The sequence below is a fragment of the Amblyraja radiata genome, chromosome 29, assembly GCF_010909765.2.
Source record: "Amblyraja radiata isolate CabotCenter1 chromosome 29, sAmbRad1.1.pri, whole genome shotgun sequence".
Lineage (NCBI taxonomy): Eukaryota > Metazoa > Chordata > Chondrichthyes > Rajiformes > Rajidae > Amblyraja > Amblyraja radiata.
In genome coordinates, this window is record NC_045984.1 from 5,557,063 (window position 1) to 5,577,844 (window position 20,782).

The 20,782-nt window shown below is 46.4% G+C and overlaps 1 protein-coding gene across 2 annotated transcripts in view; it reads left to right on the plus strand.

The window, feature by feature from the left end:
* Window positions 1-12,552: 12,552 nt before the first annotated feature.
* Window positions 12,553-20,782, plus strand: part of LOC116989266 (calcium/calmodulin-dependent protein kinase type IV-like) — a 150,744-nt gene continuing 142,514 nt past the window's right edge. For both annotated transcript variants that reach the window (XM_033046456.1, XM_033046458.1), the window contains exon 1: window positions 12,553-12,964. In XM_033046456.1, the coding sequence (XP_032902347.1) occupies window positions 12,843-12,964 (122 nt within the window). In that variant the 5' untranslated portion in view covers window positions 12,553-12,842. The remainder of the gene's footprint in view (window positions 12,965-20,782) is intronic.

Consider the following 20,782-nt stretch of genomic DNA (forward strand, 5'->3'; position numbering starts at 1 on the left):
CTTGCAGATTCAAAGTCACAATAACTTATTTCACAATTATAGTCACAATTTTACCCCTGTCTAACGGTTCACTGCCTCGACCCAGACTCTACAGAAAGGATTACCCACTAGTCCATATGGAGGCATACGGCATGGAAACAGGCCCTTCGGCCCAACGTGGCCCATCTACACTAGTCCCAGCTGCCCACGTTTCACCCATATCCTTTAAAATATCCCTATGCATGTACCTGTGAATGTCTTTGGACACGGGCAGCACAGTTTCGCAGCAGTAGAGTTGCTGCCTTACAGCGCGAGAGACCACGGATCAATTCTGACTACGGGTGCTCTCTGTACAGAGTTTGTACATTCTCCCTGTGACCGCAAGGGGTTTTCTCCGGGTGCTCCGGTTTCCTCCCACACTCATTTACATTTTCATTTAAGGTATTGATTTTTCCTTCGCCTATGCCTTATTTATTGATTTTTAAGCTGTGCAATAAAAACATTCAAGCCTTACATATGTGAGATGCCAACTGAAGAGCAGTTTGCATTTTCATAGCACCTTTCACATCCCCATTGTCCCACAGCCACTAACTATCTCCTGCTGTATCATGCCCCTGTACACTGGCAACGGCTGGAGTGTAATCATGTATTGTCTTTCCGCTAGCTGGTTAGCACACAACAAAAGCTTTTCATTGTACCTCGGTACACGTGATAATAAACTAAACTGAACTCAACTGATGTATGGTAACTTTTGTAAAGTAGGAACTACAGAGGCCAATTTGAGAACACCAGAACACCCACAACCAACAGCAGGAGATACCCTGACAACATTTTGGTAGTGTTAAAACAGAGATAGATATTGGCCAGGGCAACAGGATTGACGTCCCTGTTCTTTTTTGAAATGTGGGGTATTTTACGTGCATGGGATGAGGACCTGCATTGTTTGAACAACAGATCCTTCAACATGGTGGCATGGAGGTGGAGTTGCAGCCTTACAGCGCCAGAGACCCGGGTTCGATTCTGACTACAGGTGCTGTCTGTTCGGAGCTTGTACGTTCTCCCCGTGACCTGCGTGGGTTTTCTCCGGGTGCTCCAGTTTACTCCCACACTCCAAAGACGTGCAGGTTTGTTAGGTAATTGGCTTTGGTAAAATGGTAATTTGGCCCTAGTATGTGTAGGATAGTGCTTGTGTGCAGACGTCGCTGGTCGGTGCAGACTCAGTGAGCCGAAGGGCCTGTATTACGCGTTGTATCTCTGAACTAAACTAACTTAAACTAAAAGAGCTTAGTAACTTTGTATGCAAAGGTGATTAAGCAATTTTCCTTCATAGGAATGGGGCAAGTTGAAGTAATCCTTAATGTTATGAAAAAAAGCCACCAAGTGCTGGAGTAACTAAGTGGGTCAGATAGCATCTCTGGAGAACATGGACAAGAGATGTTTCAGATCGGGACCTTTCCTCAGGCTGATTGTGGGGGGTGCAAAGAAAGCTGGAAGAGAGAAGGGACTGGATAAAGCATGGAGGTCATAAGTTGATAGAGGTTAGGAGGGAAGGGTGGGGGGGTTGTTGATAAGTAGATGGTAGGACAAAGGCCAGCGATGAAAAAATAGAAGACAAAAAGTTAGAAGAGTTGGGAATTGTGAAGCCAGGAAGGAATGGAGGTGGTGGGAGTGGGAGAGGGAGAGGGAGAGGGAGTGGGAGAGGGAGTGGGAGTGGGAGAGGGAGTGGGAGAGGGAGTGGGAGAGGGAGGAGAGAAATGGATGCTAGTCCTGGTGGGGCAAAGTGGAGAGGGAGGAGGAGGAGAAAGGTGAGTGTGTGGAGAGAGAGGGAAGGGGGAGGACAGTTTGTTAGGGCTTATCTAATATGTGGGGTATTGGGGGAGTCCAGAACCAGGGGCCACAGTTTAAGAATAAGGGGTAAGCCATTTAGAACGGAGACGAGGAAACACTTTTTCACACAAAGAGTTGTGAGCCTGTGGAATTCTCCGCCTCAGTGGAGGCCGATTCTCTGGATGCTTTCAAGAGAGAGCTTGATAGGGCTCTTAAAGATAGTGGAGTCAGGGGATATGGGGAGAAGGCAGGAACGGGGTACTGATTGGGGATGATCAGCCATGATCGCATTGAATGGCGGTGCTGGCTCGAAGGGCCGATTGGCCTACTCCTGTCTATTGTCTATTATGTAGATAGGCACATAGAGAGTGATTCCACTTGAAAGAGCTAAATGAAAGGCCATCCATATGTGTCAGAAGGAACTGCAGATTTTGAACATTTACGCTCAGTCAGCCTTGGTCTACACGATCTCCCTATTGCCAAATATTTTAATTTCTCCTCCCATTTTCATGCTGACCTTTCCGTCCTGAGCCTCCTCCACTGTTGGAGTGAGGCCACATGCCAATTGCAAGAACTGCCTCTCATGTTTTGCTTATAGCTTATAACCCTTGTTTACAAGAATGATCCCAGGAATGAGTGGGTTAACCTATGATGAGCGTTTGTCGGCACTGGGCCAGTACTCGCTGGAGTTTAGAAGAATGAGGGTGGACCTCAGTGAAACATACAGAATAATGAAAGGCCTGGATAGAGTGGATGTGGAGAGGAAGGTTCCACTAGTGGGAGTCTAGGACTAGAGGTTATAGCCTCAGACTTAAAGGACGTTCTTTTAGAAATGAGATGAGGAGAAATTTCTTTAGGCAGAGGGTGGTGAATTTGTGTAATTCTTTGCCACAGGAGGCTGTGGAGGCCATGGCAGATATTTTTAAGGCCAATATAGATAGATTCTTGATTAGTACAGATGTCAGAGGATATGGGGAGAAGGCAGGAGAATGGGGTTAGATGGGATCAGCCATGATTGAATGGTGAAGTAGACTTGATGGGCCAATTGGCCTAATTCTACTCCTATCACGTGAGCATTAATTTATCTCATTTCAAGTAAATTCCTGCATTCCCTCCAGCACCCCACACTCTTCACCCCTCCCCCACCTTAGTCATCCTACCAAGTCCACTGTTCATATCCTTGTTTCCCTTTCATTAGCACATTGTCCCCAGCCAACAATGGGCCACTATGGGCTCCATTCTTCCTGAGATCATCTGTTGCCAGCCCTGGATTGTTCTGGCCTATTCTTGCCTCCAGATCCCTCACCTCCCCCCCCCCCCCCCTCCCCCCCCCCCCCCCCAATATCTTTCAGTCTGAAGAAGGATTCCAACCGGATACGTCACCTGTTCCTTTTTTCCAGAGTTGCAGCCTGACCTACTGAGTTACTCAGCACATTGTGTCTATCTGCCCCATCAATATAATATTTTGTTTGGAGGGAGAGGGCTTGAGATAGATTGGTCTCCAAAGAAGTGCTGGCACTTAATCCTTGAACCAGGAGCTATTTTAAACAGTTTTCCAACGCCATCCTGGGATAAAAAATTAGATGACCAGGGAAGGATATGCAGGGTGTGGAGAGCTATGGCTCACATGTATGTGGAGGAGATTAACTTGGCATCATGTTTGGCACAGACATTATGGAGCAAAGGACCTGTTTTTGTTGGCTGGTCGGTGGGACCGGGAGGGGGCTGAAGTGTCGGGCGATAGGAGTGGGCCGGTAAGTGGGTGAACCGGGGTAATGCCTCCAGGGACACAAAGATGGCTGGGCGAGGAGAGGAGAGCGACGTCGGTTCGCGGGAACTGCTCCAGTACATCGAGCGCGCGGGCCGACCGGAATTTGGACTTTGAATAACAGCTCCAAAAATGGTGGCGCCCGCATGTGCATTATATGCAAAAAGAATGTCGTTGTGCAGTTGCATATGAGGCAAATAAAGCTCCATTGAACTGTTGACCTGTCCTGGTGTTGTAATGTTCTATGTTCTACGTAATTCTGTCAACACCAATGGCGAGGCAAACTGTGTTAATCATCTACTGTCTGACCTTTGCAGACACAAGCAGACGCGTTACAGTTGAGCCAAACATCTTATATTTCAGCAAGAAATTGCTCAGGGAATCTGGGACCAACTTCAGCCAGAGATAGAAAATTATAGAGCTTAGGACCGGGGGGAATATCTAAAGTGTATCATCCTTTTGAATAAGAATTGGCGGCATGTTGGCGCAACGGTAGAGTTGTTGGGTGCTGTCTGTATGGAGTTTGTACACTCTCCCCGTGATGACGTGGATTTTCTCAGGGATCTTTGGTTTCCTCCCACATTCCAAAGACGTACAGGTCTGTAGGTTAATTGGCTTGGTATAAATGTACAGTTGTCCCTTGTGCGTGTAGGATAGTGTTAGTGTGCGGGGACCACTAGTCATCGCAGACTCGGTGGGCTGAAGGACCTGTTTCCGCACTGTATCTCTAAACTTTAATTGTGCTAACTCTCCCCCCTCCCCCCATTTCACCTACATCCACCTATCACTCCATCTAAGTCTTTCATTATTCGGTTGGTTTCAATGAGATTTCCGCCTTGTCCATCTAAACGCTAGCGAGTACATTCCCAGAGCTTTCAAACGTTCCTCGGCAGGATAATTCTCGTAAACCTCCTCTGGAGCCCCAGAGCTTAGCATTTTGAACCTCATGAGCTACTGATGGTTGCCGTGACATACCCATGACCAAACCAGGGGTCGGCGTCTCTCAAGACGATCAGTCAATGTGCTTCTAACAGCACACGAGCAACTCAGCAGGAGGCAGCATCTCTGGATAGAAGGAATGGCTGATGTTTCAGGTCGAGACCCTTCATCAGACCCGAATCGTCACCCAATCCTGCTGCCTGTCCTGCTGAGTTACTCCAGCGTTTTGTGTCTCTCTTCTATATAGCTTCTGTGTGAGACCAGTGAGCAAATGTTTAAATGTAGCTTCCTCTTGACAATGTTCACAACTATAACTCCTCTATTTGTCGTATTTCTACTCTTCTCCCCCCCCCCCCCTCCCCCCACCCCATCTCCGAAATAAAACAAGAATAGGGTTTTCCTTGGACTCACCTTGAACCTTAACATCTTTACCAGATTGTCTTCAGTGAGATGCCTTCATATCCCTCCTGGAATTCCAAAGTGACCATTCTATCCATGACAGCTACTCGGATAGGAAATGTTTAGAGGGATATGGGCCAAACGTGGGCAGGTGGGATTGGTGTAGTCGTGGCGTCTTGTTCAACATGGGAAGGTTGGGCTGAACGGCCTGATCATAGGCTGTATGACTGTGACTGTACTCTTTGGGTTTGGTCCACATGATATCAAGCAACAGCTGAGAACACTGGATTCTGCAAAACTTGTGGGATCCTATCTGTAGAACAGAGCTCCTGAACTGGGTCTGAAGAAGGGTTTCGGCCCGAAACGTTGCCTATTTCCTTCGCTCCATAGATGCTGCCGAACGCGCTGAGTTTCTCCAGCAATTTTGTCTACCTTCGATTTTCCAGCATCTGCAGTTCCTTCTTGAACTCCTGAACTATCAGGTGGGACGAGTGTAGATGGGGCATCTTGGTTGGCATGGGCAAGTTGGGCCGAAGGGCCTGTTTCCGTGCCATATGACTCTACATTTAGTTTGCTCTTCCATCTTCATCAACACCTGCTCATCGAATCTCATTTCATTTTCCCAAGAAGCTACAAGGGATGCAACACCTGTTTCTCTAGCTCACTTGACACCAACCAGGGACCCAATATTCACTTGCAGTTAGTGCTCCTCACTATAAATCACCACTGCAGGGCGGTGGGTGTATGAACGAGCTGCCAGAGGAGGTAGTTGAGGCTGGGACTATCCCAACGTTTAAGAAACAGTTGAACAGGTACATGGATGGGACAGGTTTGGAGGGATATGGACCAAATGCAGGCAGGTGGGACTAGTGTTGCTGGGACATGTATGGGCAAGTTGGGCTGAAAAGCCTGTTTCCACACTGTATCACTCTATGACTCTATGAACCATTGAACCATAGAACCAAGGAAATTAAACACGGGTCGGGAGGCTAATATGCAGAATGACCTCTTTGTCCAAAGCACAACCCTGAGCTTCCAGATGCCCATCATCACTTCCCATCCACTTTGACCTGTCTTCCTTTGACCTCTGACACTCCTCAACGATGTTGTGAAGATGTGGCCAAAACTTGAGGTTGTGAGCTACAGGAAGAGGTTGGGCAGGTTAGGACTTTATTCCTTGGAGTGCAGGAGGCTGAGGGGTGATCTTATAGAGGTTTTATAAAATCCCGAGGGGAACAGATAGGGTGAATGCACAAAGTCTTCAACCCAGGATGGGGGAATCTAGAACTAGAGGATGTAGGTTTAAGGAAAAGGGAAACGTTTTCGATCTAGATGTCAGCTGATCTACATTGGTGAGACCAGGCGTAGGCTTGGCGATCGTTTCGCCGAACACCCCCGCTCGGTCCGCATTAACCAACCTGACCTCCCGGTGGCTCAGCACTTCAACTACCCCTCCCATTCCGTATCCGACCTCTCTGTCCTGGGCCTCCTACATGGCCAGAGTGAGCACCACCGGAAATTGGAGGAGCAGCACCTCATATTCCGCTTATGGAGTCTGCATCCTGGTGGCATGAACATTGAATTCTCACAATTCTGTTAGCCCTTGCTGTCTCCTCCCCTTCCCAGCTCTCCCTCAGCCCTTGGGCTCCTCCTCCTCCTTTTTCCTTTCTTCTCCCCGCCCCCTCCCCCCCCCCACCCCCTATCAGTCTGAAGAAGGGTTTTGTCCCGAAACGTTGCCTATTTCCTTCGCTCCATAGATGCTGCTGCACCCGCTGAGTTTCTCCAGCATTTTTGTGTACCTTCACTTAGACAATGGTGGGTATGCGGAACAAGCTGCCACAGAAGGTAGTTGAGGCAGGTACTGTAAAAACATTTAAAAGGCACTTGGATAGGTACATGGATAGAAAAGGTTTAGAAGGACAAACACAGGCAAATGGGACAAGCTTGGATAGGATCAGCATGGACAAGCTGGGCTGAAGGGCCTGCTTCCCCGCTGTTTGACTCATGATTCTTCCAAGCAAGACCCGCTGCAACCTCATTGACCACATTTCACCTTCCGTCACGCAAGCTGCCTCAATCCTCCACGTTCATGAACAATTCAAGATGAACAATTTCAGATACACAGCTGACCCACTTTCCAGTTTTAGTGAAAGTCAACCTGTCTGCATTTTTCCCTATGTCGAACTTTCTCTGTCAGGTGGCACGGTGGAGCATCAGTGGAGATGCTGCCTTACAGCACCAGGAACCCGGGTTCGATCCTGACTACAGGTGCTTGTCTGTACAGAGTTTGTACGTTCTCCCCATGACCTCGCGGGTTTTCTCCGAGATCTTCGCACTCCAAAGACGTACAGGTTTGAAGGTTAATTGGCTTGGTATAAATGTAAATTGTCCTTCGTGTGTGTAGGATAGTGCTCGTGTGTGGGGATCTTTACGTCCGTGCCCGGATGGTGTTGGAGAGGGAGTACGCGCTGTCCACGGGGACCCTGGGGAATTTCCAGGACCGCTGGGCACCGCGTTTTTGAATGCATCCTTGACAAGGAGTGTAACATAGTTGTATAATAGTTCAAGAAGGAACTGCAGATGCTGGAAAATCGAAGGTAGACAAAAGTGCTGGAGAAACTCAGCGGGTGCGGCAGTATCTATGGAGCGAAGGAAATAGGCAACGTTACGGGCCGAAACCTTTGTCTACGTTGTCTAATAGTTTATCGTTTGTCATGTATTATGGTGGTGGGTTCTGCTTCGTTTTTTTTTTACTGTACTGTATATATTATTTTAATATCTGAATAAATATTATAGATTTTTTATTTAAAGTGTGCGGGGATCGCTGATCAGTGCGGAGACCCAGTGAGCTGAAGAGCATGTTTCCGCGCTGCATCTCCAAACTAAACTAAACTAAACTTGCTGAGTATTTGGGCCGCCACTTGTTTTATTTCCGATTTCCAGCATCTGAAAGCTTTTTTTTTTCAATCTCACAGCTCCAGCGTTGTTTTGTTTTTTTCTTCATCTCATCGCCTGCTACATACACCTCCACCCCCACACAGAGCAACTGTGATTAACAAGCCTTCAGCGACTATCTCTCACTTCTTGTGTCATTCAGCCTCTCCTCATCTCCACCCTATCCCAGAAATTCCTTCCACTCCCTTCCCCTCCTCCACAATTTAAAACATGTTTTGTTTTTTTGCCCCAGTATGCTGTGGACGCCATCAATAGTCATTTCTAAGGCGGAGATTGACTGATTCTTGATCAGTGAGGGGAGGGCCGGATTTAGATGAAGAGAGGCCCTAAGCTATTTCACTTGTGAGCCCCCCCCCCACTCCCAATCCCCCACCCCCACGCCTAGAGGACCATGACTACCCGACAGTGACAGTATGACACTTTTAGATCCTATTGTATGTTGTCATTAAACAGTTGGTTTTAAAATACATATTGGATTCACCGCGGATTCACCGCAGGCAATGCTTTACCTGGAGGGGTGGTGGGTGGTCAGGGGGTAGGGGCGGTATGAGGACTGTAGTGTGGGTGGGAAAGAGCTGGAGTCACATGGTTTGAGGGGAATGGGGAAGACCCAGTGGAACAGCCACTGAGATTACCAGGGTTGGGGGACTAGCACTAGGACCCAGCGCAGTCAAACCCGGGGGAGTGGGTGTCTGCAGCGTGGAAACGTCAGGCCCGGTGCTGAGTCCAGGCTGCAAGTAAGGCGACGGCTGCGGGCTGCTGGAGTGGCCAGGGTCAGCGGGCAAAGAGTAGGAGGTCCCGGTGGGCGGATGGTCGGTGGGGCGGCGAGGTTCGACGGGACCGGTGAGGCAGCGAGGTGAGTAGGCCCCCCTGGATCTTGAGGCCCTAAGCTTAAGCTTGTCTAGCTTATGCGTAAATCCGGCCCTGAGTGAGGGGTGTCAAGGGTTATGGGGAAATGACAGGAGAATGGGGTTGAGCTTGAAAGATAGATCAGCCCTGATTGAATGGTGGAGTAGACATGATGACCGAATGGCCTAATTCTGCTCCTATGACTGATGAACTTATGAACTTTTAGTATAATAAGGAACTGCAGATGCTGGTTTTCACCAAATAAACACACAAAGTGCTGGAGTAACTCAGTGGTTCAGGGAGCATCCATGGAGAACATGGATCATTCTTCATCTTTTTAGAAGGGTTCCGAACCGGAACGTTGCCTATTCATGTTCTCCAAGGATGCTACCTGACCCGCTGAGTTTCAGTATTTAGTTTTACTTTTAGAGATGCAGCGTGGAAACAGGTGCTTCAGCCCACTGAGTCCATCACCCGTACACGAGTTCTATCCAATACCACAAGAGACAATTTTACAGAAGCCATTGAACCTACAAACCTGCACGGCCTTGGGATGTGAGAGGAAACCAAAGCAGCCACGGAAAACCCTTGCGGTCACAGGGAGAACGTGCAAACTCCGTACAGACAGCACCCATAGTCGGGATCGAACCCGGGTCTCTGCCGCTGTAAGGCAGCAACTCTGCCGCTGTGCCATTGTGCCGTCCTAAGTTGGGAGTTACTCCTGTATTTTGTGTTTATGTTTATTTTTACGTTTAGTTTTAACTTTACTGATATAGCATGGAAACAGGCTTCTCGATCCACTGAGTCCTTGCCAATCATCCATCACCCATTCACATTAGTTCTCTGTTTTCCCATTTTATCACTCACTCCCTGCACGCATTTGATTTCAAACTTTACTCAATTGTAATGAAAGGCTATTGAGAGAAAAGTTAAACGTCTCTCTCCCAACTTGCCAAGGGCGACACGGTGGCGCAGCGATAAAGTTGCTGCCACAGCACGGAGACCCGGGTTTGATCCCCACTACGGGTGCTGCCTGTACGGAGTTTGTACCTTCTCCCCGTGGCCGCGTGGGTTTTCTCTGAGATCTTCGATTTCCTCCCACATTCCAAAGGTTAATTGGCTTGGTATAAGTGTAAATTGTATCTAGTGTGTGTATCTAAATTGTATCTAGTGTAATTGTATAATGTGCGGGGATCGCTAGTCAGTGCGAACTCGGTGGGTCGGAGGATCTATTTCCACGCTGTATCTCTAAACTAAACTAAACGTTATTTCTATCATTTACTATTTTTATTTCAGAGCAAAGTTATTACTATTTTGAAGACATAAGGAATTGCAGGTGCTGGTTTACAAGAAAGAGACTAACTCAACGGGTCAGGTAACATCTCTGGAGAACATGGACAGGTGATGTTTTTGGTCATGCCACTTCTTCTGACTGATTGTAGTCGGGGGAAGAAAACTGGATGAAAGACAAAGCCTAGCGAGTGGCAGATGGATACAGGTGAGGGGGTGTTTTGTTTGGCAGATGGTTGGACTATGGCCAGGGATGAAAAGACAAAAGGCGGTGAGGTAAGGAGAGAAGAAGCAGAATATGTGAAGCCAGGGGAAGGAATTTAGATGGAAGGGTGTGGTGGAAAGGGGAAAGGGAGAAATGGGGCAAAGGGAAGAGAGGGGGGGAAATGGGGGGAGGGGCTATTTGTTGGTTAGTTATCTAAAATTGCAGAATTCGATATCCCTAAAATTTGAGTTCTTTTTTATTGACTGCTCTTTTTTTTGTCAGTGTTCAAATTCAATGTTCTGTCCTTATTTTCTTGAGTTCTGCCTTAATTTCTTCATTGTAGGAAGGAACTGCTGATGCTGGTTTACACCGGAGATAGACACAAAGTAATTCAACGGGTCAGGCAGCATCTCTGGAGAAAAGGAATAGGTGATGTTTTGGGTCGAGATCCTTCTTCAGACTGAGAGTCAGGGGAGAGGGAAACTAGAGGCATGAGAAGGTACATAGAACAAATGAATGGAAGGTATGCAAAAGGACAAATCAAAACCAGCAAGGATAATCAAGGAATGGCCGAGCCCACAATGGTCCATTGTTGGCTGTGGAGAAGGTGACAACGAGTGATACAACCCGTGAAACTCAGCAGGACGGCTGTGAAACTGGTGCGCGACTAGGGTGGAGGATGGACAGAGAGAGAGGGGATGCAAAGGTTACTTGAAGTTAGAGAAATCAATAGGCAATATTCATACCGTTGGTTTGTAAACTTCATTCATTCATTCATCATCGTTGAAAACATTAGTGACGCAGTGGTGCTGGTTTCCAACGGGAACAAATTCCTTCCAATGCCATGTACAACAGTGACCGCAACTTCTACTGAAGTGTGGATGGCCGTTAGCTCGCTAGAAGCTGAAAGCCGTCCAAAGGAAAATATGAGGTCTGTTCCTCCAATTTGCATTTGGCCTCACTCAACAGTGGAGCAGTTCCTAAATTTCTAATTTCTTTAGTACTGTCCTCAGTTTCTTCAATCATATTCTTATTTTTTTGTTTAGTTCTACTGCTATTTTCTTGAGTTCTGTCCTTTGCAAAACATGTTTATTCATTACCTTATCTTAAGTAAGTAAGTAAGTAAGTAAGTAAGTAAGTTTATTGGCCAAGTATTCACATACAAGGAATTTGCCTTGGTGCTCCGCCCACAAGTAACAACATGACATACAGTGACAGTTACGACAGTTACGACAGGGAAACTAGAGGCATGAGAAGGTAACCCAAAACATCACCCATTCCTTCTCTCCAGAGATGCTGCCAGTCCCGATGAGTTGCTCCAGCATTTTGTGTCTTTCTGTGATAAATTATTATTTTTTAAAAAACAACCATTCACCATTTAATTCTGTCCTTATGTTCTTCAGTTCTGTCCTCATTCCCTTCAATTCTGTTCTTATTTTTATGTTTTGTTGTACCCCTACTTTCTTGACCTGTCAATTTTTCTTTCTTTCTTTTAAAATCTTTTTATTAGTTTTTTTCAAAAGCAAAAACAAAAGAACAAAAAGTAATGATAAACATAACAGTGATATTGATACATAGGGATCAGGATTACATTAATGGCAGGTATAACCTAAATATGAGTAGTGTCAAAATACATATTGAATATAGACCTCCCGGTCTCTATGTTAATATAATTACGTGTTTAAAAGAGAACATACGTATAAAAACGAAAAGATAAAAAAAGAGATAAAAACAGAATCTGGGCTGCAGAGTTTCAACAATTTAAGTCCATTTTTTGAAACATAATTATTCATCACTTCTTTGAAAGATTTATTAATACTTAAAAATATATATTTCATCACAGCAGAGAAATTACTAATTGCAGATAGACTCAGAGTGCTGGAGTAACGCAGTGGGTCAGACAGCATCTCTGGATAAAATAAATAGGTGTGGGAAAGAACTGCAGATGCTGGTTTAAATCGAAGATAGACATGAAATGCTGGAGTAATTCCACGGGACAGGCAGCATCTCTAGAGAAAGGAATAGGGTGATGTTTCGGGTCGAGACCCTTCTGCATACTGAATTATGAAGCATGTTCCTTCTCTCCAGAGATTCTGCCTGAGTTACTCCAGCGTTGTTGTGGTTTAAAACCAGCATCTGCAGCTCCTTCCTACACAATTACTAATTGCAGGGGGGTTTGTTTTTTTTTTGCAACTCTTCAGCTTTAAGAGAGCTTGTAGTCAAACACCACCTCCTCGTCCCGGATTGCCATGGAGTCCTTTGATTGACTAGCAAGCCCTCCAAACGCTGGGCAGATCTGGAGTAGACTTGTCCTACAGTGGACGTCATTGCACCAGTGAAGGGGAGTGGGCGGAGAGCTTGGCCAGTGTCAAAAAAAGACGGCAGGTGCATCCCTCTCTCAAGCTTCTTGAAATCAGTGTCAATTTTATTTTCAGGGGTGGGGAAGATAAAGAGTTGCGCTTTCCTTTGTAGAAATTAATCCTTAAAAAAAAAAAATCTGCTTATTGACAAGAATGCAAAAGTAGAATACTCGTTGTTGGATCGCCAGCTTTGTTTAAAATATATATATATGCAAGCTAATAAGAGGAATACCAGACAAGATTGGAAGACAATAACAGCGCAAAGATACCCATGTTGTCCATGGTTATCATGCCAGCTTCCAAGTCTGGAACTAGCTGCGATTACTGGATTGATGGATCTCACAGGGAGATAACCTTTGAAGATTACTACACAGTGGCACAGGAATTAGGAAGGTACTGTACTGCAATATCAATGTGGGGGTGTATCTGCAGCCTGGGGCATGTGGGAACTGATTGCAGCCTGAATCGCTGTCGTCCTGCGGGCACAGAACGCCTGATAATTAATCGATCTGCTTCTTGCCTTTGTTAATTACAGTCATTAAATATGCGCCGTGAGATTTATTTTTTAATGCTGACATGCCTCGTTCTAATTGGAATTTTAAAATGTATAAATGCATTTTAATGTGTGTGTGTGTGTGTGTGTGTGGGGAGGGGGGGGGGGGGGTGGGGGTTGTGCTTGTATTGAATACATCTGCAGCGCTGCTCTGGAAACTTTATGTATAAAACGTGTAGGGCATTTGCAAAGGATATATAATGGGAAATGTAGCGAATATTGTTGTGTTTGATTTTTGCAACGTTTAGATAGAATGTCTGTCTCAACTAAAGCAGCTGCCAAGTGCTACTCATGAGATCTGACACACACCTCAGTTCACTTGTAAGATGTCTTTTGACACATGCCTTTCCCGCAAAAGCAAGCTTCAGAATTTGTTGTGCAAAAACGCGGTTCGCTCGCTTAATTTGCATTGTGATTGCTAATGTTGCATTAAAATGTCATGGGTTTTGTTTTGTTTTGGATTCCTGAATGTTAGTGAATCCACTCCTCAAATTTCTGCTTCCCCCCCCCCCCCCATGTTATGTCCGGAGTTTGATGTCCAATTTTACCCCGTATCTGTTGCTTCTGTGTGTCCATGCATTATTTTTAACAGCAGGTTTTCCTCCACAAGAGTATTGTTATTTATTGTCGGCAACCAAGATCCTAAGCGATGAATTCCATCCCTAAACCTCTTCTTAATCGTTTTATTCCTTCGAAAGATGCTCCTTATGCCTAATTCGTTGTCCAGGATTATCATCATCCACCCCTAAAGTGGGGCGGGACAGAGTGTCAGGTTCGAGTCTGACCTCTGCTGCTGTCTATGTGGAGTTCGCACGTTCTCTCTGTGACCGCCTGGTTTTCCTCCGGGTGCTCCGGGTTCCTCCCACACCCCAAAGACATGTGGGTTTGCAGGTTAATCAGCCTCTGTAAAAATTGCCTGTAATAAGTGTGTAGGGGGTGGATGAGAAAATGAGATAGCATAGAACTAGTGTGAATGGTTGATTGATGGTCAGCATGGATCCGGTGGGCCGATGGGCCTGTTTCCATGCTGTATAGTTGAGTTTAGAGATACAGCGCGGAAACAGGCCTTTTGGCCCACTGAGTCCGCACCGACCAGCGATCCCCGGACACATTAACACTATCCGACACACACTAGGGACAATTTACACACACACACCAAGCCAATTAACCTACATACCTGTATGTCTTTGGAGTGTGGGAGGAAACCGAAGATCTTGGAGAAAAAAAAACCATGCTGTCACGGGGAGAACGTGCAAACTGCATATAGACAGCACCCGTGGTCGGGATCGAACCCGGGTCTCCGGCGCTGCAAGCGCTATATGGCAGCAACTCTACGCTGCGCCACCAAGCCACCCATTGTGAAGGTTTGTAGGTTAATTGCCCTTTGTAAAAAATCCTCCTAGTGTGCAGGGAGTGGATGAAGAAGTGGGATAACAAAAAACTAGTTGAACAGTTGATCGATGGTTGGAGTGGACCCTGTGGGCCGAAGGGCCTGTTTCCATGAGGTATCTCTAAACTAAATGTGAAGATTTAAGTTAATTGGCCTCTGTAAAAAAGTGTGCAGGAAGTGGATGAGAAAGTGGGATAACGTGGAACTAGTGTGAGCCGGAACACGTGACCATCAAATATCATTGAATCAGTCGTTGAAGGGTCTGTTTCAATCTTTGATTCAATCAATTGAATGATTGATTCAGTGAATTGATTGAATGTGGCTAGGTAACAAAATTAATTTGCTCCTCTGAAGCTCCTTCGAATGTTTTATTGAGTTAATGTGCTGTCGAAATAGTTTAGTTTAGTTTATAGCCACATGTACCAAGCATGTACCGGGATGGCGGGACTGTCATATGCTGAGAAAATGGAGCAGCTGGGCTTGTATACTCTGGAATTTAGGATGAGAGGGGATCTTATTGAAACATATAAGATTATTAAGGGTTTGGACACGCTAGAGGCAGGAAACATGTTCCCGATGTTGGGGGAGTCCAGAACCAGGGGCCACAGTTTGAGAATAAGGAGTAAGCCATTTGGAATGGAGATGAGGAAACACTTATTCACACAGGGCTGTAGAATTCTCTGCCTCAGAGGCCGGTGGAGGCCGGTTCTCTGGATACTTTCAAGAGAGAGCTAGATAGGGCTCTTGAAGATAACGGAGTCGGGGATAGGGGGAGAAAGCAGGAATGGGGTACTGATTGTGGATGATCAGCCATGATCACATTGAATGGCGGTGCTGGCTTGAAGGGCCGAATGGCCTACTCCTGCACCTATTGTCTATTGTCTATTGTCTATTGTACAGTGAAAAGCTTTTGGTGAGTGCTAACCAGTCAGCGGAAAGACAATACATGATTACAATTGAGCCATTTACACTGCATTGATACCTGATAATAGAATAATGTTTAATGCAAGATAAAGCCAGCGATGTCTGATCAAAGATAGTCCGAGGGTCACCAGTGAGGTAGATAGTAGTTCAGAACTACTCTCTAGTTGTTGGTAGGATGGTTTAGTTGCCTGGTGACAGCTGGGAAGAAACTGTCCCAGAATCTGGAGGGTGCGCGATTTCACATATTTGTACTTTTTTCCTGATGGGAGAGGGGAGAAGAGGGAGTTGCCAGGGTGCGACTCGCCCTTGATTATGCTGCAGGCCTTGCCGAGGCAGCGTGAGGTATAATAGATATTGTTCCCAGACCACTAACACTAACAGTCTGATAATGGAGCACTAGTCCATCGTATGCTATCCTAAAATTTGCTTTGGTGAAAGCTCGACGGAATTTCAATTGTGAAGATATTGTGTGTTTAAGACTGGAAGTGTCGTCCTCATGCACGGTTCAACTGCTGAGGAAATGGGAGTCCTGGGAGCCTGTCAATATTTGCAGATGACCCAGCAAATGTGTCCATATTTACAGGATCTACATTCCCAGGCGCTGTTTTTTAGTTTAGAGATACTGCACGGAAACAGGCACCAAGTCCACATCGACCACCATATTACCACTATCGTACACACACTGGGGACAATTTTACATCGATACCTAGCCAAATAACCTACAAACCTGTACGTCTTTTGAGAGTGGGTGGAAACCGAAGATCTCTGAGAAAACCCACGAGGTCACGGGGAGAACGTGCAAACTCCGTATAGACAACGCCCGTAGTCAAGATGGAACCTGGGTCTCTGGCGCTGTGAGGCAGCAACTCTTCCGCTGCGCCACCGTGCCGCACTGGTGCTGGTGGTCAATGTTTGCGGCAGGTTCCTGGTGGTGTAGGAATATTGTCGGGGGGACTCTGACAGGATTGGTCAATTATCTGCTGCGTGATGGCAGTATGGACCTCTCGCCAGGAATCCTTGAGATTGTGTCAATATTTAATTGAGACTCTGGGAGACGCGCTGGTCTTTTGACCCTGAGAAGCTCGTGTCTTTTTCTGCAGCACTCCAGGAGAGTACATTAATATTTGCAGGATTTGTGCCGGTGTTCTCGAGAGCATGTTACTGTTGACAAGGGCTGCGATAACAATAAGAATAGATCGTAGTTAGAAAGTACTTTTACTGCAGTAGAACATCCTCAGTTGCTTCGCAGGATATTTATCAAGCAAAGTTTAACTTCAAATCCTAATAGGAAATACGAGGAGAGGAGGATACATTTTTGTAAAGTTTTTTACTCAACTTCTCCCTATAGCTCAGACCCTCTAGCCCTGGCAACATCCTCGTAAATCATCTCTGTACCCTTTCCAGCTTGACAACATCTTTCCTATAACATGGTGCCCAGAACTGAACACAATATTTTAAATGCGGCCTCACCAATGTCTTAAACAACTGCAACCTGACCTCCCAACTTCTATACTCAATACTCTGACTGATGGAGGCCAGGACTTAGGGAGATCATGGACGTATTTGACAGGAAGGATGAGAAGGTTGCATCAAGGTGGAGATTTGCCATGGGGGTAATATAGGTCAGCAAGCAGAAGGGTAATGAGGCAATGGAACTTGGTGCAAGTTAGGACGTGGTCTCTGGCGCCGTGAGGCAGCAACAATGCCGGCTGCGCGGTACGTTGGCGCAGCGGTAGAGTTGCTGCCTCACAGCGCCTGAGACCCGGGTTCGATCCTGACTACGGGTGCTGTCTGTTCGGAGTTTATACGTTCTCCCCGTGACCTGCGTGGTTTTTCTCCGAGATCATCGGTTTCCTTCCACACTCCAAAGACGTACAGGGTTTGCAGGTTAATTGGCTTTGTATAAATGTAAATTGTCCCTAGTGTGTGTTAAGGATAGTGTTGATGTGTAGGGATCGCTGGTCGGCGTGGACCCGGTGGGCCTAATTCCATGCTGTATCTCTAAACTAAACTAGACTAAACTGAACTATGCCGCCCAATGCACAGTGGCCCCATGCACTGCTGCGAAGGGTATCCGTGCAGCAGCCGTGGTGGAGTGTGACTGTGTAACTGCGAAGGGGGACAAGTCCAAGGTGTTGATAGCAAGCACGGCTGCTCAAAACATTGTGAAGGAAAATAAAATCATGAGAAATCCTGTGGAAAAACACCATCCGTGAGTCACTTAAGCCAGCAGCTGCCAAGTTGCGGTACTGTCTGATTTACCTACATATCCCAGCAGCCATCTTAGTTTCCCTGGCAAGATCTAGCGAGCTTGTGAAATCTTTGTGCCCTGACTTAAGGTCCAAGCATTGCCCATACCAAGTGCTCAACATATTTAGCCTAACTACCTGCTTCCCTGAAACTTGGTTTCCTGCTAACGGGCTATCTGGGAGTGAGTGGGATCACATCAGATGTTCTCTTCCCACAATCAGCTCATCACAGTTAAAATGCTTCACTTGTCAAGACTCGAGGGACTGAGATATAGGGAGAGGTTGGGCAGGCCATGACTTTGTTCCTTGGGATGAAGGATGAATGCACAAGTGAATGCACACTTTTATCCAAGAGTAGGATGAAAGGCCTGAATAGAGTGAATGTGGGGAGGATGTTTCCACTCATGGGAGAGTCTCGGACCAGAGGCCATAGTGTCAGATTAAAAGGACGTACCTTTAGAAAGGAGATGAAATTTCTTTAGTCAGAGGGTGGTGAATCTGAGGAATTCATTGCCACAGACAGCTGTGGAGGTCAAGTCAATGGATATTTTTAAGGCAGAGATAGATAGATTCTGGATTAGCATGGGTGTCGGGGGTTATGGGGAGAAGGAGAATGGGGTTGAGAGGGAAAGATAGATCAGCCACGATTGAATGTCGGAGTAGACTTGATGGGGCGAATGGCCTAATTCTGCTCCTAGAACATTATGAACATCTGAGTACGGGAATCAAATACCAGAGGATAAAGGTTTGAGATGAGAGGGAAATAATTAATAGGAACCTGCGGGGCACCTTTTTCACATAAAGTTTGTATATAGAACAATCTGTCAGAGGAGATAGTTGAGGCAGGACGTTGAAAAGACATTTGAACAGATACGTGATAGGAAAGGTTCAGAAGGATATGGGGCAAATGAAGGCAGGTGTGACTAGTGGAGATGGGGCATCTTGGTTGGTATGGGCAAGTTGGGCCGAAGGGCTTGTGTCCATGGTATATGACTATGATTATGATATTTATTGATTTGTGACTTGTGTTGGATCATTTGCTTCTTTTAATTTAAGTAGATAAGCAATTTTGCGTTCAGGAATCAGATTAAAAGAATCTATCATTGTGTGATGTTTTATGGTATTGCAACCATGTCACTGTAATTTTTGGTAAGAGTAATTGTTGATTAGTGTCCATTTTCTTTATTAGTGAGCTAGTGGCGAGAATATTTTATTTGCTGACACAAGGAATTGCAGATGCTGGTTTGACAAAATAAGACACAAAATGCTGGAGTAACTCGGCAAATATATCCACTTTTATCCTATCCTCTGGCTGCACATTCCACGCAGCTTCTCGCCTTATCTTCTTATCTCACACCTTTTGTCTTCTTCCTGTCTTTGGCCTTTATCCAACCATCTGCCACTCTAAAAAAAACCCTGAAGTAGGGTTCTGACCCAAAACATCATCCATTCTTTTTCTCCAGAGATGCTGCCTGCATTACTCTAGCATTCTGTGTCTATCTTCAGCACAAACCAGCATCCGCAGCTCCTTCCGACACAAAATAAGAACACATCGCCTGTTCCCATCAGGCTTAGACCCACTCCCACCCAACTTACTACCCTCCACCCACCCCTCCCCTTCCCCTCCACGACAACTAGTCTGAAGAAGTGTCCTGACCCAAAACATTGTCCATCCATATCCTCCTGAGATGCTGCCTGACCCGCTGAGTTACTCCGGCACTTTATGCTTATTTTCTTTGCCACTTAAGATGAACAAAGTCATTCTATTTCACCTGGTAGACACATAATGCCACGGTAATCTTGATCTTGACTGAACATAAAGTAAATCCAGTCTGAAGAAGGGTCTCGACCCGAAACGTCACCCATTCCTTCTCTCCAGAGACGCTGCCTGTCCCGCTGAGTTACTCCAGTTTTTTGTGTCTATCTCCGGTTTAAACCAGCATCTGCAGTTCCTTCCTGCACAGTAAATGTGTCCGATTCAAGTTTGAATGCTTCACCACTAATTGCTTTCATGATCTGGCTGCCCTTAGTAATGGAACACAGGATGTTACCAAGTGACTGGTGTGGTTTGGTCTTTTAAGTACCACCACATCATTCGTTCAAGTGCTGCTGAGTGCTCTATGGGCGAGAGACTACTCTTGAAGTACAGTCACTGTTATAATGTGAGAAACCTACTTCCGCAACACAATCCCTCCAGTACCAATATTTGTAGCTAACAGATAATCTCTAATTAGGAATGTTTTTATGGATAATTATTCAGGATAAGGATAGCACAGTGGCGCCTCTGGTGGAACTGCTGCTGCACAGCGCCAGAGACTGACCTCGTGGAGTTTGCACGTTCTCCCTGTGACCGCGTTGGGTTCCTCCGGGTGCTCCGGCTTCCTTCCACATCCCAAAGACGTGCGAGTTTGTTGGTTAATTGGCCTCCGTAAATTGCCTCGAGTGTGTCGGGAGTGGATGGGAAAGTGGAACAACTGGGTGTGAATGGGTAATCGATGGCCGGTGGGGACCCAGTGGGTCAAAGGGCAAGTTTCCACACGCTACCATCTAATCAATCAATGCAATCAATCAATAACTCCTATTATTTTGTTGGAATGTCTTGGGATATTTCACATCCACCACAGAGGTACGGCAGTCTTAAGGGCCTGTCCCACCAGCAAGCGCGACCTAAAGTGCCGGTCCCACCAGCATGCACCTGCATGCGGCAAGAGCAACCATACCAGAAGCGGGAGCCACGCGGAGGTCGAGTGAGGGACACGGTGTCGAGGCGGCTGCGGGCCGGCAGGACGTTGCCGCGCGGAATTTTTAAACACGGTCAGTTTTTCGGAGCCCCGCGCGATGTCGGGACCAGCTCCGCACAACTCCATATAGCTCCGTCGATCGAAGTGGGACCGGCCCCGCGAGGCCGTACGGCTCAAGCGACCACGTTAGGTCACGCTTGCCGCATGGAGTCGCATGCTGGTTGGACAGGCCCTTTAGGTTGCGCTTGCCGCATGGAGTCGCATGCTCATGGGACAGGCCCTTTACAGTGTAACTGCATCGGAAAGATGGAAAATAGACACAAAATGCTGGAGTAACTCAGCGAGTCAGGCAGC